General features: G+C 39.9%; 1 protein-coding gene across 3 annotated transcripts in view; it reads left to right on the forward strand.

Annotated features, from left to right (window-relative positions):
* GABPB1 (GA binding protein transcription factor subunit beta 1) overlaps window positions 1-23,548 on the forward strand; it is a 2,781,617-nt gene that overhangs the window by 2,570,845 nt on the left and 187,224 nt on the right. For 2 of the 3 annotated variants that reach the window (XM_044077209.1, XM_044077208.1), the window contains exon 9: window positions 20,678-20,782. The exons of the other annotated variant lie outside the window; for it this stretch is intronic. In XM_044077209.1, the coding sequence (XP_043933144.1) occupies window positions 20,678-20,782 (105 nt within the window). The remainder of the gene's footprint in view (window positions 1-20,677; window positions 20,783-23,548) is intronic. 3 annotated transcript variants of the gene reach the window in all.

Genomic DNA, 23,548 nt, shown 5'->3' on the forward strand with positions numbered 1-23,548 from the left:
CATCAGGTAGTGTTCCAGACTGATATTTAACTAGAGGTTTGTTTACCAAAATCCAATCAAGAATACTTTCTTTGTTATTAGTTTTGTTAATCCTAGTAGTGGTGTTAATTGTCTGAGTAAAGCCATGGAGATTAATATGAGATGCTGGGTTGTTAGTGGTTATTGAGGACCAGTCTAGGTTGAGGTCTCCTAGTATTATGGTTTCTTGTGGGTAGGTGGATGCGGCCCAACTGAGTATATTTTCTAAGGTAGTAGAGTTATGTCCAGGAGGTAGATATATACAGATGATATAGATAGATTTTTTGGGGTTTAGTTGCAGCTTTGAGATAAGAAGTTCAGTTTTAGTAAGTCCAAGGTTCTCATAGGGTACTAATGTTAATTTTAGTTCAGTTTTGAATAGTAGTGCTACTCCTCCACCTTTTTTACCATTGCGGTCAAGTCTCAAGATATTGTAACCTGGAGGTATGATTTCAGTGTCTTTAGTAAAGAGTTTTAACCAGGTTTCAGTTAAACAAAGAATATCAAAGGAGTGGTGATCAAGAAGAGAGTGGAGTTGGGTGATTTTGTTATTGACACTTCAGATATTAAGGTGTCCTATGAGTAGAGTATTTGTATTGGAGCTTGGTAATCGAAGAGATGAGTTTAGTGAAGCAGGTGTAGCTTCAGCTGAAATATTTGATGGACCTGGGTTGGGGTGAATGTCGCCATCTACCAAGGTAGAGTGGTTGTATTCCAAGTGAGATTTGTTAGGGAAGTTCAGTAAGTATTTTAGTTTCCTAATCAAGAGGTTCTGAATTTTTATGTGAGACAATCTGTGATATTTAGCTAAGAGGTAACTAGAGGTAGATGTAATGTTTAAATGAGTAGAGTTTAGGGTTTTGTAATTTGAGGTTGTGTGTTTAGGAGAGTAGTTGAAGTGGAAATTGAGTTTAGATTCATAAGAGGTTAAGAAATAGGGCATTGTGAGAGAAAAGGAAGTAATAAGCAGGAGTATTAGTATTTTTAGAGTATTGTCTTTTACAGAGGTCATGGAAGTAGGATTGTCGATGTCTGTAGACATATTGAGGTGTGGAAGAGAGGAATAGACTAAAAGACTTTGGTTAAGACTATAGTTTAAGGACGTGTAGCTAGATGGAAGAGACAAGGTAAGAATATACCTTTAAGTATAGACAGGTGATAGTAGAGGTGATTGAGGAAGGTATAGTAGAGAGGAAGTTGTAGATGAGGTATGAGCCAGTGATAGGTGAAGATATAAAGGGGGTGTGGTGTGAGGGGTATAAAGCTAAGGACACGTGGGGTGGGTGGGATAAGGGGGTAGGGAGGGGAGCGAAGCGGGGCAGAAACAGTTAGAGAGGAGAGCAGAAATCAATCAGATAAGCAGGGAAGTTGAACACCACGAGTTACCTAAACTACGTAGTTTAAAAAGCAAGAAAGGGAGAGTTAGTTAAGGAACCTGAGAGGGTTCAGGCAGTATACAAGTAAATTAACAGGTGCAGGTATAAGTGGGAAAAAAGTATAGTTTAGGTGAAGAAAACATGAAAGGGTACAGTGAGAATAGAAGGAGACAGTAGGTGCAAGGTATAGGTAAGTAATATATACAGTTTGCAGAGGGACACTGGGAGGGAAAAGTAGAAAGTAAGCAGGTATTAATATATATAAGACCCTGTCGTAAGTGAACTAAAGGTAGGAAGAACAGAGAAAAGGAGTACAGCAGCCAGAAAAAAGCAATGGAGAGACAGTGAGGAGACAGAAGAGGCAAGGCAAGCAGGATGTCACAGTTATGGGAAGACTAGCAGGGACAGGTGGGTAGCAAAAAATAAATGCAAGGGGATATGGCGACTAAATAGTATGCAGGTAAGTAAGGGATAGAAGGAACTTTAGCTTGTACTACGTGTGTGCCGCCCACAAGAGGACAAAAACACCAAGTAAATTAAACAAAAAATGGACGTACAGCCAATGCAGGTGAGATTAGGAATTAAACAGCCTTTACTCAAGAGGAGATAGGGGTGCTTCCTGGGTGCCAGTACAGATAGCCAGCTTCGTAGCTTCAGGGAAACCAGGAGAGATAAGCCAGCAGGGAAGGAACAACCCGATGAGGAGCACTAGGCTTTAATGCTGGAATACAAAAAAACAATAATGCGGGTTAGGAAAACAAAAGGTCATTGAAAGAACAGCGGTGGTTAGAAATAGGATGTATGGAGAGGTACCAAAGTGTGAGAAATACAGGTAACAGGGTGAAAAACAATATTTGCAATTCCCAGTATCAGTTATTCAAGGCAATATTCAATGTTAGCAGCAGTAGGTATAATACATTTATACATACAACTAGTGGTATTACAGGAGATACATTCAGCAGGAGGTAGATTCAGTAAAAGTATACAAAATTAGGGTGCTAAACAGTTGTTAGTGGAAGGTGCATTCACTTTACAAGCAAAAGATATTTAATACATACAGGTCTAGTAACAATGTAGTGCATTTCTAAACAGTAGAGTAGGAGTTAACGCTATCCACACTATTACTGGGCACTAACTACAAGAGCAGCGTGTGTTTATATCTATACTATTGAAATAGGAAACCTCTCGACGAGGTTAATCCCTTGCCCCTTTGTAATCCTTGTGCTGTCCACACTATATTGGGCCCTAACTACAAGAGCAGTGTATGTATGTATCTGTACTATTACAATAGGAAACCTCTCAACGAGGTTAATCTCAAGCCCTTGTAAACCTTGTGCTGTCCACACAAACTATCCCGTGTACAAACTACAAGAGCAGCATTATATATACCTGGGTTAATTAGAAAGGAAACCTCACAACGAGGTAAACCTCTTACCCTTAAATAATATAAGGGCTTTTAGTAAAGAAAAAGCTTTAAACTAGCAACTGTATACAATAGCCAAGTCTAAACAGGCTACACTAAAACAACGCATACATAGCACGTGAATCTGGACCTCTAAGCAGCTTAAAACAGTAGTTAAATTAAAGATAAAGTACCACTGTACATTGCTAATAGTGCTCTAGGGTAACGATCACTTAGCGACCCAATATTGTGGCTAAAAACAATGGCAGAGTACAATAAAACATTTCTTATAGGAGTCTAGCTTTAGAAATCTTGGCGACTAGGTGTAGCAGCATAAACATAGGCAAAAGTACAAAGAAATCTATAGCCTACGGAACACATAGAGTAAGACCTCCTTAGCGACTGCATACAGCAGCAAAAATCAGAGGTAAGTACAACAGAACACCATTTACAGAGGAGTTACTGTAAAAACGCACTTGCGACCACTATCAGTAGTTTATGCAAAAGGCAGACCATAGACAAGCAGCGCTTACATCATACAGGTTGAAAGAACTTCAGCGACTGCAAGTTTTAAGAGTCAATTTACAGTTTTACCGAAAAAGAAAAAATAAATCACAATTGCTGAGAAAAACAAGTTGCACTTACAGGCAGCACACCACGCAGGCAAACCAGGGGAGACCTGCAATGAGCTAGATGAGGTTCAAAGATGGCGCCTCAGAGAGGAAACCACTACAAGTAGAGTTTGTGGAGGGAGGGGGAGTCAGGAGGGAAAACCAATAAGCGTGGAGGGCTTAGTGTGGGGGCGGGAGGCGAGAGCCAGTAGGAAACAGTTAGAGAGGAGAGCAGAAATCAATCAGCTAAGCGGGGAAGTTGAACACCACGAGTTACCTAAACTACGTAGTTTAAAAAGCAAGAAAGGGAGAGTTAGTTAAGGAACCTGAGAGGGTTCAGGCAGTATACAAGTAAATTAACAGGTGCAGGTATAAGTGGGAAAAAAGTATAGTTTAGGTGAAAAAAACATGAAAGGGTACAGTGAGGATAGAAGGAGACAGTAGGTGCAAGGTATAGGTAAGTAATATGTACAGTTTGCAGAGGGACACTGGGAGGGAAAAGTAGAAAGTAAGCAGGTATTAATATATATAAGACCCTGTCGTAAGTGAACTAAAGGTAGGAAGAACAGAGAAAAGGAGTACAGCAGCCAGAAAAAAGCAATGGAGAGACAGTGAGGAGACAGAAGAGGCAAGGCAAGCAGGATGTCACAGTTATAGGAAGACTAGCAGGGACAGGTGGGTAGCAAAAAATAAATGCAAGGGGATATGGCGACTAAATAGTATGCAGGTAAGTAAGGGATAGAAGGAACTTTAGCTTGTACTACGTGTGTGCCGCCCACAAGAGGACAAAAACACCAAGTAAATTAAACAAAAAATGGACGTACAGCCAATGCAGGTGAGATTAGGAATTAAACAGCCTTTACTCAAGAGGAGATAGGGGTGCTTCCTGGCTGCCAGTACTGATAGCCAGCTTTGTAGCTTCAGGGAAACCAGGAGAGATAAGCCAGCAGGGAAGGGACAACCCGATGAGGAGCACTAGGCTTTAATGCTGGAATACAAAAAAACAATAATGCGGGTTAGGAAAACAAAAGGTCATTGAAAGAACAGCGGTGGTTAGAAATAGGATGTATGGAGAGGTACCAAAGTGTGAGAAATACAGGTAACAGGGTGAAAAACAATATTTGCAATTCCCAGTATCAGTTATTCAAGGCAATATTCAATGTTAGCAGCAGTAGGTATAATACATTTATACATACAACTAGTGGTATTACAGGAGATACATTCAGCAGGAGGTAGATTCAGTAATAGTATACAAAATTAGGGTGCTAAACAGTTGTTAGTGGAAGGTGCATTCACTTTACAAGCAAAAGATATTTAATACATACAGGTCTAGTAACAATGTAGTGCATTTCTAAACAGTAGAGTAGGAGTTAACGCTATCCACACTATTACTGGGCAATAACTACAAGAGCAGCGTGTGTTTATATCTATACTATTGAAATAGGAAACCTCTCGACGAGGTTAATCCCTTGCCCCTTTGTAATCCTTGTGCTGTCCACACTATATTGGGCCCTAACTACAAGAGCAGCGTATGTATACATCTGTACTATTACAATAGGAAACCTCTCAACGAGGTTAATCTCAAGCCCTTGTAAACCTTGTGCTGTCCACACAAACTATCCCGTGTACAAACTACAAGAGCAGCATTATATATACCTGGGTTAATTAGAAAGGAAACCTCACAACGAGGTAAAGCTCTTACCCTTAAATAATATAAGGGCTTTTAGTAAAGAAAAAGCTTTAAACTAGCAACTGTATGCAATAGCCAAGTCTAAACAGGCTACACTAAAACAACGCATACATAGCACATGAATCTGGACCTCTAAGCAGCTTAAAACAGTAGTTAAATTAAAGATAAAGTACCACTGTACATTGCTAATAGTGCTCTAGGGTAACGATCACTTAGCGACCCAATATTGTGGCTAAAAACAATGGCAGAGTACAATAAAACATTTCTTATAGGAGTCTAGCTTTAGAAATCTTGGCGACTAGGTGTAGCAGCATAAACATAGGCAAAAGTACAAAGAAATCTATAGCCTATGGAACACATAGAGTAAGACCTCCTTGGCGACTGCATACAGCAGCAAAAATCAGAGGTAAGTACAACAGAACACCATTTACAGAGGAGTTACTGTAAAAACGCACTTGCGACCACTATCAGTAGTTTATGCAAAAGGCAGACCATAGACAAGCAGCGCTTACATCATACAGGTTGAAAGAACTTCAGCGACTGCAAGTTTTAAGAGTCAATTTACAGTTTTACCAAAAAAGAAAAAAATAAATCACAATTGCTGAGAAAAACAAGTTGCACTTACAGGCAGCACACCACGCGGGCAAACCAGGGGAGACCTACAATGAGCTAGATGAGGTTCAAAGATGGCGCCTCAGAGAGGAAACCACTACAAGTAGAGTTTGTGGAGGGAGGGGGGAGGGGGAGTCAGGAGGGAAAACCAATAAGCGTGGAGGGCTTAATGTGGGGGCAGGAGGCGAGAGCCAGCAGGAAACAGTTAGAGAGGAGAGCAGAAATCAATCAGCTAAGCAGGGAAGTTGAACACCACGAGTTACCAAAACTACGTAGTTTAAAAAGCAAGAAAGGGAGAGTTAGTTAAGGAACCTGAGAGGGTTCAGGCAGTATACAAGTAAATTAACAGGTGCAGGTATAAGTGGGAAAAAAGTATAGTTTAGGTGAAAAAAACATGAAAGGGTACAGTGAGAATAGAAGGAGACAGTAGGTGCAAGGTATAGGTAAGTAATATATACAGTTTGCAGAGGGACACTGGGAGGGAAAAGTAGAAAGTAAGCAGGTATTAATATATATAAGACCCTGTCGTAAGTGAACTAAAGGTAGGAAGAACAGAGAAAAGGAGTACAGCAGCCAGAAAAAAGCAATGGAGAGACAGTGAGGAGACAGAAGAGGCAAGGCAAGCAGGATGTCACAGTTATGGGAAGACTAGCAGGGACAGGTGGGTAGCAAAAAATAAATGCAAGGGGATATGGTGACTAAATAGTATGCAGGTAAGTAAGGGATAGAAGGAACTTTAGCTTGTACTACGTGTGTGCCGCCCACAAGAGGACAAAAACACCAAGTAAATTAAACAAAAAATGGACGTACAGCCAATGCAGGTGAGATTAGGAATTAAACAGCCTTTACTCAAGAGGAGATAGGGGTGCTTCCTGGGTGCCAGTACAGATAGCCAGCTTCGTAGCTTCAGGGAAACCAGGAGAGATAAGCCAGCAGGGAAGGGACAACCCGATGAGGAGCACTAGGCTTTAATGCTGGAATACAAAAAAACAATAATGCGGGTTAGGAAAACAAAAGGTCATTGAAAGAACAGCGGTGGTTAGAAATAGGATGTATGGAGAGGTACCAAAGTGTGAGAAATACAGGTAACAGGGTGAAAAACAATATTTGCAATTCCCAGTATCAGTTATTCAAGGCAATATTCAATGTTAGCAGCAGTAGGTATAATACATTTATACATACAACTAGTGGTATTACAGGAGATACATTCAGCAGGAGGTAGATTCAGTAATAGTATACAAAATTAGGGTGCTAAACAGTTGTTAGTGGAAGGTGCATTCACTTTACAAGCAAAAGATATTTAATACATACAGGTCTAGTAACAATATAGTGCATTTCTAAACAGTAGAGTAGGAGTTAACGCTATCCACACTATTACTGGGCACTAACTACAAGAGCAGCGTGTGTTTATATCTATACTATTGAAATAGGAAACCTCTCGACGAGGTTAATCCCTTGCCCCTTTGTAATCCTTGTGCTGTCCACACTATATTGGGCCCTAACTACAAGAGCAGCATATGTATGTTTCTGTACTATTACAATAGGAAACCTCTCAACGAGGTTAATCTCAAGCCCTTGTAAACCTTGTGCTGTCCACACAAACTATCCCGTGTACAAACTACAAGAGCAGCATTATATATACCTGGGTTAATTAGAAAGGAAACCTCACAATGAGGTAAACCTCTTACCCTTAAATAATATAAGGGCTTTTAGTAAAGAAAAAGCTTTAAACTAGCAACTGTATACAATAGCCAAGTCTAAACAGGCTACACTAAAACAACGCATACATAGCACGTGAATCTGGACCTCTAAGCAGCTTAAAACAGTAGTTAAATTAAAGATAAAGTACCACTGTACATTGCTAATAGTGCTCTAGGGTAACGATCACTTAGCGACCCAATATTGTGGCTAAAAACAATGGCAGAGTACAATAAAACATTTCTTATAGGAGTCTAGCTTTAGAAATCTTGGCGACTAGGTGTAGCAGCATAAACATAGGCAAAAGTACAAAGAAATCTATAGCCTACGGAACACATAGAGTAAGACCTCCTTAGCGACTGCATACAGCAGCAAAAATCAGAGGTAAGTACAACAGAACACCATTTACAGAGGAGTTACTGTAAAAACGCACTTGCGACCACTATCAGTAGTTTATGCAAAAGGCAGACCATAGACAAGCAGCGCTTACAACATACAGGTTGAAAGAACTTCAGCGACTGCAAGTTTTAAGAGTCAATTTACAGTTTTACCAAAAAAGAAAAAATAAATCACAATTGCTGAGAAAAACAAGTTGCACTTACAGGCAGCACACCACGCGGGCAAACCAGGGGAGACCTACAATGAGCTAGATGAGGTTCAAAGATGGCGCCTCAGAGAGGAAACCACTACATGTAGAGTTTGTGGAGGGAGGGGGGGGAGGGGAGTCAGGAGGGAAAACCAATAAGCGTGGAGGGCTTAGTGTGGGGGCAGGAGGCGAGAGCCAGCAGGAAACAGTTAGAGAGGAGAGCAGAAATCAATCAGCTAAGCAGGGAAGTTGAACACCACGAGTTACCAAAACTACGTAGTTTAAAAAGCAAGAAAGGGAGAGTTAGTTAAGGAACCTGAGAGGGTTCAGGCAGTATACAAGTAAATTAACAGGTGCAGGTATTAGTGGGAAAAAAGTATAGTTTAGGTGAAAAAAACATGAAAGGGTACAGTGAGAATAGAAGGGGACAGTAGGTGCAAGGTATAGGTAAGTAATATATACAGTTTGCAGAGGGACACTGGGAGGGAAAAGTAGAAAGTAAGCAGGTATTAATATATATAAGACCTTGTCGTAAGTGAACTAAAGGTAGGAAGAACAGAGAAAAGGAGTGCAGCAGCCAGAAAAAAGTAATGGAGAGACAGTGAGGAGACAGAAGAGGCAAGGCAAGCAGGATGTCACAGTTATGGGAAGACTAGCAGGAACAGGTGGGTAGCAAAAAATAAATGCAAGGGGATATGGCGACTAAATAGTATGCAGGTAAGTAAGGGATAGAAGGAACTTTAGCTTGTACTACGTGTGTGCCGCCCACAAGAGGACAAAAACACCAAGTAAATTAAACAAAAAATGGACATACAACCAATGCAGTTGAGAACCTCTGACAAAAGGAGCTATTATAGCAATCTTCAGCAAGTGAATCACAATAACCCTCAAAAATTCTGGTCAACCCTAAACAGACGTCTTCACCCTGGACATACTACCACTCCCTCCCCTTCTGGGTCTGATATAATTTCTTCCCTTGATACTGCCAATACTTTCAACTCATTCTTCATTGATACTATTAATTCCTTGGCCTCCCATCTCTCCAGTGACAATACTAGCATCCTTGACCATGCATCCTCCAAACTACCAACCTTTAGGCTACAATCCATCTCCACTACCTTTATACAGAGATGTATTCTCAAACTTAAACCATGTACCCCCTCAGCTGACCAGCCTCCTTCTGAGTTCCTTCAAAAAGCAGCCTCTGAAATCGCTTATCCCATATCTATTCTTATTAATAGGACCATAAATGAAGAAACCATCCCTGATATCTGGAAAATCTCTCACATCATACCCTTACATAAAGGAGGAAACTCCTTTGAACATTCTAACTACAGGCCCATAGCCCTATTGTCCCCACTCGCAAAAATAATGGAAAAATGTGTTCACCATCAGTTAATGAATCACCTCATACAAAATAACATTCTGACAAACTGTCAACATGGCTTCAGGCCCTATCATAGCACAACTACTGCTCTGCTCTCCTTTACAGACTTTATTAACAAAAATCGCAACAATAACATCCTCTCTTCCGCTCTCTTCATTGACCTGTCCAAAGCCTTCGATATGGTTAACCACTCTCTCCTATTAAAAATTCTCGAATCTCTTTCCTTAGAACCTAAGGCTATCCACTGGTTCAGTTACTATCTCACTAACAGGAAACAGGCCGTCCTCTGGGATAACAAACTCTCATCTCTTCTACCAATTTCACTTGGGGTCCCCCAAGGCTCTATTCTTGGACCTCTTCTATTCTCCCTCTTTATAAATGACTTACAATTAGCCATTCCCCAGGCTACATGCATTCAATATGCTGACGACTCCACACTTATTTGCTCTGCTAAATCCATTTCCGAACTTCAAACTAACACTCAAGCTGTATTTTCTAAAGTCGAAACTTGGTTCCTAAAACGTTGCCTACTCCTAAACGCAAAAAAGACCAAACTCCTACTCTTTAAGCCTACTACCAGATCCCCTACATTTGACTTCACTATCGTGTCGAATAATGGAACTATCATATCACCTGACTCTACTACTAAATTGCTAGGTGTCACGATTGACAACAATCTTTCCTTCGACTTTCATATCAACAATACCATTAAATCTGTAAACAGGAAACTTGGCAATCTATATAGAATCAAAACTTTTTTAACCTTCCCAGCAAAAATTAATCTTGCCCACTCACATCTTATTTCCACACTTCTCTATGCCTCACCTATCTACACTAATCTCAAGAAAATCAATCTCTCTAAACTGTCTACCACTTACAATAACATAGCTAGATTTGTTACTGGGAAGCAATTCAGAACCCACCATTGTCTGAATCTGCAACAACTTAACTGGCTTGAACTAACAAACATGTTGCTTCTATCTCAACTTATGTTTGTCCAAAGAGCTTTTTACCAACCTCTTAATACACCTGTTCTTTCTAACCTCTTAAGCCCCTACTCAAACCTGAACTCACTCCGCTCTTCCAGCAAACTGCTAGTTACCTTAACCAAATCTAATAACCTTGCTGGTGATTCCCTTTTCTCGAATGCCATTGGGAAACGCTGGAATAAACTTCCTCCTGAACTTACTTCAATTGCATCTACTGTTCTGTTTAAACAAAAACTCAGAGTTTACCTTAAAAACCACTGGATATGTTCCTGCTCTAAGCCTGATTAAAATTTTCTTTGTTTTTCTCCTCCACATGGCTATTGTCTCTCTCTTTCTGACAATACATATCTCTTTAAATCTGCACTTTCTTTAGATTAATGTTCTCTCTTTTCCTTGGTTTTTACTTTCTCTAAATGGTTCTAAAGATGAAATTATGTTGAATATGTTGTTTATACCTTTACACTATGATTAATCATTCTTGTCTTGGAGTTAAAGTCCCACCACTTTTTAATCTGTTATTATGATTTTTTTGTTATGTTGTATCTGTCTTGTCTAGATGTGGAGTTTTTCTCCCCGGGCCTCTGCTGAAAATGGAAATATATCCAGTTAGACTAGCCCGGTTAACAAATGTAAAATAAAATAAATAAATAAATACTTACAGAGTTTGCAAAGAGAGAATCACCGGCTGTGTTATTAATTTTGCTAGTCTGAATTAGTAGTTTGTTAGAGGATTGAAGTGGTCTAGGATTGTTATAGGGGGTGATAATATTTTTAAGTGCAGGAGTATTGTCTGGATTATAGAGGATTTTATAGGCCATAATCAGTTGGTTATACTGGATTAGGCTGGGTAGTTCAAGTCACCCAAGCTGATTTAGATTGATGCAATGATGTGTTCTAAAAGGCAGCCCAGTGGCAAACCTGGCAATGTGGTTGTAGCAAATTGAGAGTTTGTTAAGGACAGTCTTGTTTAAATTCGAGAGTAGAGGGGATGCATACAGAAGGGTTGAAAGAAGGTGAGAGCGAGCTATGGCAATTTTAGCTGGAGGGGTTAGGAAGGCTTTTATTCTGTAAAGTGACCCTAGTTTTTTATTGATGGTTTTGATAGTTTAGTTAACATGTAGGTCGAATTTTAGATTATTGTCTACGATGACAACTAATAGTTTTGTAGATGGGTCAGGGGAGATTATTGTGCCATCATTTGATTTTATGGTAAAGGTGAAAGTGGTAGACCTACGTGTTGGTGAAAATAATAGCATTTTAGTTTTTTTGGGATTTAGGATCAGACTATGTTCAGAAAGCCAGTTTTCTATTGTATTAAAGGTGGTCTGAGTAGCTGACCATAACTCTACTGAAGATGTGGCTGAGCAAATCAGAGTAGAGTCATCAGCATATTGCATACAGCTGACCTTTGGGATGACAGTATAAAGGTTGTTAATGAAGATGGAGAACAGCAAGGGCCCTAGTATAGAGCCTTGTGGTACTCCAAGGGTGTTAGGTACAAGGTTAGAGAGTTTGTTCTGCCAGAGGACAGCCTGCTGTCATTCAGGTAGGATTGAAACCATTGGAGGGCTCCAGTATCTAGACAGAATGTTTGCAGGGTGTGGATTAAAAGTTGGTGATCAACCATATCGAATGCCTTGGAAAGATCCAAAAAGAGGGCTGAGGATATATAATTATTGTTGCGATTATGGTTTATGGTGTTAGTAAAGGCTAGGAGGGCTGAAGTAGTGCTGTGATGAGGACGGAAGCCATGCTGAGTGTCTGCCATAAGGCGATTTTGGATTAGGTGGTGCATGAGTTGTCTATGAATACATTTTTCCATAATCTTTGCAAGTGGAGAGAGTATAGCTATTGGCCTATAATTGGAGAATTCAGTAGAGCTGCCTCCTTTGTGAAGTGGGATTATATAGGATATTTTCCAGATGGTGGGAATTTTAGCTTCTACTATGGTTCGATTGATTAGTATTGAGACGGGGTAAGCAATAGCATCAGCTGATTTTTGTAGGTACTCGGCAGGGAGTTGATCAGCAGAAAGTGTAGTGGGTTTTAATTTTTTGATCAAGGTACGGATAAGTGAAGTGGCGACTGGTTGGAAGCTGAACGCGAGTAGGTTTCTAGGGGTGCTACTTTCAGGACCAGGGGAGCTAGGAGGTGGTTGGCTAGCTAGGGCTTGAATTGTCTCAGTAAAGAATTGGTTAAAACTTTCAGAAACATCTTCAGGAGTTTTATCAATAGTAGTAGCAGGGATTGGGGTTGAAGTTTGTTCAGGATGTAGTAGATTATTTAAAACTGCCCAAAACTTCTGAGGGTTATTTTGATTTACTGTCTGTAAATTACAGTAGTATTTTTTTTTGTCTTGTAAAATTGATTTTTTGGTTTCATTCCTGGAATGCCTGTATTTAGTGTGATCTTGAGGGTCTTTAGAAGAACGCCATAAAGCCCATGCTTTGTTTCTAAGGGTAATTTTGAATTTAGACTCTATAGAAAGCCATGGTGCAGTTTTTGACTTGGTTCTCTTTGAACGAACAGGTGCATGCAAATCAAGGATTTCAAGGAATTTGTTGTTAAAGTATGCTACTGCTTCCTCTAAGGGGAGGTGTTTTAGAATAGACCAATTACATGAGTTTAGTTCTTGTTGGAATTTGGCAGGGTCAAAGTTTTTATTGTTTCTAACCTTTCTGAATAAGGGTTGTTGGGAATTAATGGTTTTGTGCTTAATTACATATGTGAGAAGGTGATCACTTAGGCCATTAAGGAGGGTACCAGAGGTGTACAGTTGGGGGTGACTGTTTATGAGTACCCAGTCAAGTATACTTTCTTTTTGGTTGGGTTTACCTATCCTGGTAGGGGTGGATATGATTTGTGTAAATGCATGCAGGTTAATATGGGTGGTTGGGGATTCTGAGGAACAGGTGCCCCAGTCTATGTTAAAGTCTCCAAGTAGTAGGGTTTCTTGGGGGTAGTGACATGATAGCCAGTGCAGGATATCTTCAAATGTAGATATACTGTTACCTGGGGGAATGTACATACAGATTATATTAATACATTTATTTTTATTAAGTTACAATTTGGTGGCAAGAATCTCTGAGTTATTAATCTGAGGAGGTTGTATTACATCTATGGTGACATTCAACTCAGATTTATAGAGTACAGCTACCCCACCCCCACCCCCCTTCCTCGAAGCATGATCCAGCTTGTGTATGTTGTACCCAGGTGGTAACACTTCATTGTCTTTAGTGTTAGGTTTTAACCAGGTTTCAGATAAACAGAGAATCTCAGGGGAGTGGACATCCAGAAGTGCATGCAATTCATGTACCTTGTTATTAATGCTTCTAATATTGAGATGACAGACTAGGAGAGAGTTAGTTGGCCTATTAATTGTAGGTTTGTAGCTTAGATTGCAAGTAGAGGGGGTATGTGTATCTGAAGTGAGTGGGCCAGTGTTGGGGTGAATATCACCACCAAGTATTATGTTGAGTCTATACTTGGGGATGAACTTCAGGAATTTGTTTATTAGTTTGTGGTAGTGTTTGGATCTAGAGCTAATGTGCCTGGGGTTGAGATGTTGATAGACGGAACAAGATGTTGGATAGGATCTGGTACTGTAAGTATGGTTGAAGGTGGAAGGATTTACAGCTGGGGTGATAGTATGGTCTTTTGGGACCTGAAATCCCATGAGAAACTGGTTTTCATACAAGGTAAGGAGGTATGGTGTGAACAAGAGGGGTAGTAAAGAGGAGTATATCATTATCTGTGATTCAGCTAGTGAGTTAAGGAACTGTTTTACCTGGTGATGCAACACCAGAAGATAGAGTGGTGAGGTAAAGGTACTGGAAGGGGGATGGGAGAATGCCAGATGAAAGCTAATAGGTGCTATTAAAATGTAGGTAGTAGAATGGGGGTGGGTGGAATTATCCCAGATGAAAGCAGATAGGATCTAGAAATTGGAGGAGTGGCTATAGTACTATAAATTTAGAGGTGCTTGGGGCGGGGGGGAATTGCGGGCAGGGAGGGGAGCGAAGAGAGCCCAAGCGTAGCAGGGCTATTGCAGTTTACAAGGTTTCCTAAGGTGTCCTAAAGCTATAAGGTAAGTATTACAGCTATTAATGTAAGAGTCAGTTTACTTCAGTTACAGGACAAGTTACAGGGGAAGGAGGCAACCACTCAAGTAGAAACAAAGAGCCCTATGGCTGACCAATATGGTGACCTGCTTAATTACAAAGCACTGTAAGTGAAAGCTTAACAAATGCTTATTGTGTTGCCCTTAATTATGAGGTGGGCCATGTAGAAAACTTTCCATACAATGGAAGCAACACGATGGTCAAAAGTCAGGTTGCTGTCAACCTGGGTGCCCAAATCCCTCACGACTGACTGCTTGCGTAGGACGTTGTTATTAATTTGATAATATGTGGGGACATCAATGAGTCACTTGCCTAGATCAAGACATTCAATTCTGAGCTAGCTTTGGTCCCTAGGACCTCTTCAAGTAGTTACAGACAATACCACAGTTATGTGGTACATCAACAAGCAAGGAGGAACCAGGTCATGCCCCCCTTTGCAGACTAGCCATTTTAGCTTGGGATATAGCTTCACACCATAGTCTCACTCTACAGGCATCCTACATTCCATCAGATCAAAACTGTGTGGCAGACAAGCTAAGCACCCTCACAAATGAAAACTAGGTCAGGGGTATTTCCAAAATTTGATCCATCTGTGGGGAGTTCCTCATGTGGACCTCTTTGCCCTCTCTCTGAACAATCAGCTGGCAAGATTCTGTTCCAGAACTGCATGCAAGAAGACCTGGAAGACATTATTTTTTTTTTGTCCTTGAACAGGAATGCTCCTGTATACTTTTCCACCCTTTCCACTAATATCAAGGCTACTTCTGAAGATTGAGAAGGAATCTTCCAAGATCATTATGATGACTCCCCCCGGCTAAGGCAACCTTGGTTCTCCCTTCTTTTGGAAATGACTAGGGGCAATTATCACCATCCTTACAGACTGGATCTACTTACACTAGAACAGGAGTGTTTGATACACCTCAACATCAGTCAATTTTAATTGACTGCCTGGATGATAAGGTCTCAACTCCTTTTAAGCACCTGGCTACTGAGGATGTGCAGCAGGTACTAATGGAGACAAGAAAGTCTGCTACTAGAAAATTATATATTAGCAAATGGAAAAGGTTTTCTATTTTGTGCCAACAACGTAACCAGCCCCCATTCAGGGATAGTTGTTCTGCAATATTTGTGTGAGTTACTGTCCTATAGTATTTCTTAATTCCTCTGTCAAGGTTCATTTATCAGCATGTCTGCCCATGGATCCTCCTCTTTTAATGTAGTCTAATGTCAACATGTTCTTGAAAGGTGTTTTACATAAGAGGCCTCCAAGAAAACCAGTGGCCCCCTTGGGATCTTACGTTTTTGTTAGAGAAGCTAATTTCTGCTTCATTTGAACCAGATAATCTAGCTAACTTGCAGTTCTTAACATGGTAAACAGTTTTACTGATTGCTCTGACCTGTACAAGAAGGGTATGAGTGGCAAGCTCTTATGGTGTGTCAACTCTTTTTCATTTTCTATAGGGACATTGTATTTTTGAGAACTAATCCTTCTTTTATGCTAAAAGTGGTATCCAAGTTTACTTTAAGCCAAACTAGCCATCTCCCCATTTTCTTCACTGAACCTAAAAATGAGGGTGAAAGATACTCTGTATGTTGAATGTCCACAGACAACTCAGGTACTATCTCGACAGGACTAAATCTTTCAGCTGTTCAGATCAGTTGTTCATTTCTTGTGGAGGTAAGAAGAAGACTCAACCTGTGTTAAAACAGAATATTTCCAAATGTTTTTCTATGGCTATTACCTTTTACTATACTTACCATAGGAAAACTATTTCAGACAGGGTCAAGGCCTTGCCTTCATTTATAGCTTTTTGGAAAGGAACTGGATTCTAGACATTTTCTAGAAGCTGCTTCTTGATTCTCTGTATATACTTTTACAAAGCACTTTAAGCTTGATCCTTTGTTAGGACCATTCTCCAGGGTCTCCTGAACTCTTCTCTTTCGACCTCCCTAATGTAGTTAGCTAAGGTTATCTACCCATATAGCTAAGGCTACTGCAACAGTGATCACTGGAACATCTACTGTTATCGTAAGTTTAACTTACACAACTGTACTATACTGTGTAAGGTTGGAGTTACGGACAGAGGCGGAATTAGTGTTAAGTTTATCATTCGAGTGGAAAGGGCAGGTGGAACATCAGTATTGCCAGCAATCCAAAAACATCTTTAATGAGAAAGACACACAAAAACATCTTTAATGAGAAAGACACATAGTCAATATTAGTGGATTTGATAAAGTGAGCTGTAGCCCTAAAATATATGTGCATAATCTATCTAGGAAAAAGAAATGTATGTACTTTGGCTCTCAGCCAAATATTAAACCCTTGCTTAGTCTTACTATCTCCCTTCCATGCAAAACACCGAACAGGTATCCCCTTTTAAACAGGTAGGCCAAATTCTGAATTCCACTTTATGCCCATTTGCATCAATAGCTTAAAAGCTAAAATAAGCTTAAGCCTATACAGCTGTTACAAAATAATTCACTTTATTACCCCTTAGGACAGAATTGTATTAGATAACAATAGTCTGTGGTCACAGACAAAATATGATCTCTATCATAATTAACTGTTCTGCAAAGAATAATTTCAGTGGCCTACAAATATTATCCAACATGATTACCCACTATATTCCCCCCAGAACATTCCTGTTGTGATAAGCATGCAAAATTGTTTCCAGTATAGCAGCATACTATCAACTGAGTGCCATACACATTCCTCAACAGCAATTAACTCTTAGTTAGCCAGGCCCCTTGGTGTAGAAGGATAAAGTTATGATTGTGTCCCCTGATGACTCATGTTCGAGTAGTAGCACAGGTGCTACAGGTGATTGGCAAGATAGTGTGGAAGTGAGGAGCTGATGGTGGCTTGCCTATTCTGGAGGAAGTGAGGCAGCTTGGTTTGCTGTATTGGCAACACCTTCAGGATTGCAGGTGTATTGCCTGCAGCAAGGATAGCCTAGCATACCTGTGCTGCAAGGGGTGTGGCAGCTGGGCACAAGTGGAAGCATGCATGCACCTTATGAGAGTATTGACCAAGAAGCTCACTAGCTGCTGACAGGATCTGTAGACTGTCCCACTCTTGAATACCTGACTTTCACCTCCACCAGAGTACAAATGGTCCGAAGGACTGAATGGGTCAACTCTGTGCAGGAAAGGCAGCCACTATGCCATCCCTACATAATAGAAGCCTTTGGAATCCTTTTAAAAGTTGAACCTTAGAAGTTTTACTGTGTATATTCATGTTGTATTAGTGTTTTGAGTGGTACATACTTGAGAAGGAGTCAAGAACTGAGCTCTCTTGGAAGGACTGACATCCAGCCCATGTGCATAAATGCTGGAGAGGGCACGTGAGTCCCCCCCCCCCCCAACCTCCACCACTAGGAGTGCAATAATTGAAAAGTCTGAGGATCTGTGTTAGAGGTTGCAAAAATTAGTTTTCCAGTTATAAGTTCACTACAAAGGGCTGTCTTAAAATCAGAGGTTATGGTGTCACACAGTTGGGCATTGTCAGCAAAGTTACAAAACTAGGCATAAAACCCATTATAACATGATGGGTAGCTAGCTGGCTCCCCAGATAGGACCCAAGAAGTTAGGCTCAGTGAAGCTACCTCCATAAAGAGGCCAGTCCCCAGGAGAGTCCTATACTGGGCCCTGTCCTCTTTTGCATCTACTTCTCAGAGTTCAAAGCCAATGTCAAAGGCCCCTGACTGACCAAGTTCACAGATTATTGCAAACTGGGAACAGACATTGGATTCCCCCCAAGATGGAACACTCTTCTGGAAGGTCTAACACAGACATGTTTGGTGCCAAATCCATGGCTTAAAACTCAATACCAAGAAATGCATTAGAGTACCTTTTGGGTAGTTTGCCATCCCGGGTAAGTACGTCATCAGTATAACACCCCTAAATGTTGATTCATCAGTCAGGGATCTGGGAACTCATGTAGATAGTAACCTAGCCTTTGACCAATATGTGTCAAAGGTAGTAAGAAGATCCTTTTATGTTGCTCAGCTTATAAGTAAGAGCATGGCATCTAGGTCCAAAGAGGTCATCATACCACTTTACTTGACCCTCATCAAAACCATTTTAGAGTATAATACCTCCTTTGGTAAGTACCTTTCCTGACACATGTAGCAACTGGAGCATCCACAAAGGTTATTTACAGAAAGAATATAGAAAGTAAACACAATATCCTATGCTGATTGCCACAAAGCTCTGTTTCTTTACTCTGTGTCAAATAGACTACTGCAAGGTGATCTTTGCCTGGTGTACATAGCATCCATGGACCCTGTTTAGATGATATTTTTGCACATCTGCAAAACAAGCAGCATCAGAACTACTAGCTCAAAAAATACATTTTGCTTGTGACATAGGAGAGGTTGAGGAGACAGATACATTTCTCAGAGAATTCCCATTCTCTGGAACAAGCTGCCAAAGCATGTGAAGAAGAATTCCTCCCTAACCCTATTTAAATGCAACTTGGACCAATGGATAGGTATTTGGAAATTCATCCCTGTTCTGGCAACTATGTCTCTGATGGGCAGAGGCAGCCATTATATCACCCCCTATATAAATCAAATTTGTGGGTCATATTTGGGTTGCATGGCTAGGCTTATAAGGGCCCTAGTGGTCATTAGGCTAGTATACACCTATCAACCTATGAGTATGAATGGGAACAGATACTGGATTCCCCCCAAGATAGTTTCAGCCAGCAAGCTTCATCACAGCATATCTACTATACAAAGTAAGGACATCAATGCAGTCAATTTAGAAAATATTAGATGTGGTTTTGAAGTTCTTGAAAAATTAAACTAATTTTCCCCAAAGTCTTAAATTTGAACATTCCAAAGAAGTGTGAACTACAGCGGCATTGTGAGACAAATATTGTGATATCTGGACACTGGGAAGCATTTTTATCTACCCATGCATCAGCAAGATGCCAAAACTGAAGTGAAAAAGTTCATGGGTTTAAGTGCAGAACTTGCTTTTTCTGTTTTATTCAAAGTTCTTACTTTGCTGAGCCACACTTCGGTTGCTTGAGCACATTTTTTTTGCACTTAACAGAAGCAACAGGGATTAAGCCGCGGTGGTACAGCGGTTGCGTTGTTGCCTCACAGCAAGAGGTTCTCCCGTTCGATTCTCCGCTAGTATGCAGGGAGTGCCTTCTGTGTGGAGTCTGCATGTCCTCCCCGCGGTTGAGTGGCCTCCGAAAGACATGCATGAATGGGTTGGGCATCGGGCTGGCAACTCGGCACCATAAAAATCTACTGCCAATCATTAGCGGACCGGAGTTCCGCTGTGGCGGCCCCTTACCAGGAAAAGCCGAAAAGACAAACAAACAAACTTAACAGAAGCAACAGCAATCTCAGGTCACTGTGATGTTTTTTTCTTTTGTGTCAGAAAAAGGCAAATACTTGTTAAATGCCCACATACTACTACAAAAACACAGCTTCTAAGACAAAGACAGGGAGACAAAAATATAACAAGTATTATCTAGGTTTACCTTGAAGGTGTTAAAGGTGCTAGCCTGATTGACGTGTTGTGGAAGTTTGTTCAAGAGTTGAGGGATACACTGGGATATGAATATATTATGCCAAAACGACCATGGTAAGATGAAACCTGCAATCTTCTAATCCAAAGTCAGATGATCCTTACACCCCTTTACCTTGTTGATGTTAAAAAAAGATAGACCTCATCAAAGAATTTCTCACTTTAATGTTGTCACTTTGCTGATGCATGAGTGCAAGAAATGTTTTTCAGTTTCCAAAGATTCCACAGTACTTGATCTCAAAATGCAGGCCTGTTTTTAAGACTATGAAGAAAGTCAGTCGTGTGTATTCCAATTCTCACTTTATTTAAAAACACATGGACTTTATACTCTGTGCTACAAGACTCACTTTTTCTGTTTGATTTTATCAAGTTTGTAAATGTACTAAATATGCACTTTCTTCCTAACCTGGTTCACTAGTCATGTTTTGTGTGCCTTTAAGAATCTTTGCTGCTGTTATATTCTTTATTTATCATAACCAGTTTTGTTATTCATGGGAGCTCTTTAGTTCTTATTTAGGAAGTGCTAACAGGAATGAGTAATTCAGCACTTTGTCACATTACGTTTTGTCTCTGCAGAGCTCATCTCTTCAGAATGAGTTGGTAGTTGGAGTCTCCTGTGATTCGATTTTCTTTTTTTTAGGGGGGCAAAGATGTCACAAGCATTCTGAAACATTTGGGAGAAGCAATGAAAAACAAGGCTGATGTCAGTGATGAAGTCAAGACATTACCAGACAATTTGATTAAGGTAGTTTATGAACTAATGTCATCTCCCTATTTAATTTTTTGAGAGAATAGAGATTTAAGATAATCCCTGCTTCCCAAGTACCTCTGGGAAAGACTGTACTTCATTTTGTGTGTGTCTGCCTTAGTGGCTGTGCACAACATTCATTTAGTTTCTAACTGAACTTTTGCACTAGTTTTACTGAGATGATGCATACCTCCATAAGTTTACTTTTGTACCTTGTTTGCACTGTAAAACATTAGTACTTATCCAATACCAAACATCTGACTTACTGCCATTAAGAGTTATCCTTCTTTCAGCAATCCTTGAACAAGTTCATGAAGAGTGCTGAAACTTCATAGGTTCATAGGTTGGTACTAGGCTATCAGCCTTAGGGCCTATACAAGCCTAGCCATAGCAATTCCCTGGCTATTTTGACAGTGTGTGCTGTGTTACAGTTTAGTATGTTTACAATTATTAACAATAAAAAGACTGGAGTAATATACTCTTTGTGAGCATTTTGTTTCATGTGTTGGGCTTACGGTGCAGCTACTTGCTCATATTGTTACCTTTGAAGTTTTATTAGTAGTTTTTTGGTGCCTTATCAAACAGAATTGTTGTAATTATCTAGGTTTACCCTGAAGATGGCAGGGAAGCTAATCTGCTTGACATGTAGTGAATGTTTGTTCACAAGTGAGGAATACATTGGGTTATGAATATATTATACCAAATGAGCATGGTAGGATGGAGCCTGCAATCTTCTGATTTGAAATCAGGTGCCTGTTATGTCCCCCTTAACCTGCCTTCTGAAGCAGGAAAGAAGAAAATATTTTCACAAATTTTATGGGCAGATCATCCTTATGGGAATATTGCAGTATCAGCATTCCATTAGAGAGCTGTAGAAGTGTAGGATATTTGAGTTTGGAGGGTTATGAACCCCATATAGGTATGCTGATAGTCTCTGAAGCACATTTATGCATTTTTTGCTGATGTGTGTTTGGTTAATAATAAATGGTTACAGACAATGCAAAAAAAAGTTAAAAATATGAGTTTTTGTTACTGCCTAAGAACAGGTAGTATTTTTTGGTTAATGTTTGATCTCTGAGGCCCATAGATGTAGGCAACATTATTTATAGAGTAGAGATTTATTAAGGACCCAGGTAAGTTACTCCTTTCCTGCCAACCAAATGATAAATTAGTTTGGTACTGTGCCTGTTATTCATGTTGATCTGTCTTGGGCTAAGTGATTAGAAAATGTCCAGAGTATCAGCCGTGAGGCAATGAAATACAGCATCAGAAGGACCATAAACTTCACTCCTTACCCTCAGTCACTTCAGACACCTTTTGAGTAGTTCTTGTTTCAAGTTCAAGCTCTTATTTCATTGGTCCATCTGATAAGTACCAAGTGGATCAAATCTGGCCTTCTGCCAGTGATTCTTTCCTCAGGCCGCTACAGAGGAATTTTCCTCCCATAATCCCATTGTGCACTAACTAACCACAGATCTCATTTGCTGCCATTAGTGACAAGATAGATGTTTACACTGGAAGCAAAGTCCTCCTTTATTTTCAGTTTTTTGTTAATTCGTCATTCTTTATTTTGACAATCTCTGTGTAAAGCAGCTATATCTTTTTATATTCTTTCTGTCTTTGCATATATTTTTCTACATTTTCCATATTTCTTCTGTTCCTTCTTGGCAGGAGATCTAATGTCTCTTTCTCATTTCATCTTACTAAAAAAAATGTCTTCTTGCCTTTTACTGTTCCTGTTTTATTCTGCAGTCACTTGCTAAAGTGTAGTTTAGATAGTACTTCATATTATTTGATATTGTCTTTTCATTTTGGAATGTCATGTTCTCTATTACAGTTCAGTGTAAACTGCCATTTTACTAGATATCTTTGTTTTTGCTGTTGCTGCTATTTCTCTAGTAGAGCTTTCAGTAATGAATAAAGAACTTAAGGAAATGTATCAACTGCAGCCACAGGATCCTGTCTCAAGACATTAGCAATCTTTGTGTGGTATGTATAGCCACCTATTTTGAGCATTTTCTGGCTTGTTAAATTTGATTTCTGCATTAGTAACTGTATTTAGAGCACAACCTAGATCTTTTTACTGAATTTCCTGTTTGCACTTATTTTTAAAATCGTTTTTTTCTCAAAACTTGCATTTTAACTGTCTTTGGCCTAGCACTCTTGTGTGGGGTCATTTACTGCACTGTTATAACTTGTTGATACTTGTTAACCTCTGCTATCTCTGAAAAAACAAAAAAACTAAAAAATCTTGCTTTTTTTCCCACTTTTCTGAGATTTTAAAAAGTTCAGTTACAGGCTTGCTGTTCTTGAACTGTTTGTAAGTTTCTGTGAGGCCATTTTTTGCTTGGGCTAAAGGAAAGTCTCTCTGTTGATCAGTGGCAGTGAAAAACATTGAGCAGCCTGCCTGCCCCTGTGGGAGTGGTTACTGACTTGAAACTGTAGTTTTATTGGCCATTTTGGGTCAATTCCAAAACTCCTTCATCTTCCTCTCTTAAAATCTGGTTGTCTCGTGGCTTTGGCATCTTTTCAGGCATGTTGGCTGTTGGTGAAGCACCCACCAAGAAGAGAAAACACTGAGAGAAGAAAGGAGCCACTTTTGAGACTTTAAGTATTTTTCCTCTGTTTATTTGCTAAGTTTTTCTGCATAGCCGCCTATTTTGAGCATTTTCTGGCTTGTTAAATTTGATTTCTGCATTAGTAACTGTATTTAGAGCACAACCTAGAGCTGTTTACTGAATTTCCTGTTTGCACTTATTTTTA

The sequence above is a fragment of the Protopterus annectens genome, chromosome 7.part0 (assembly GCF_019279795.1).
Source record: "Protopterus annectens isolate FY-2018-M chromosome 7.part0, PAN1.0, whole genome shotgun sequence".
In the NCBI taxonomy this organism is placed as follows: Eukaryota; Metazoa; Chordata; order Ceratodontiformes; family Protopteridae; genus Protopterus; species Protopterus annectens.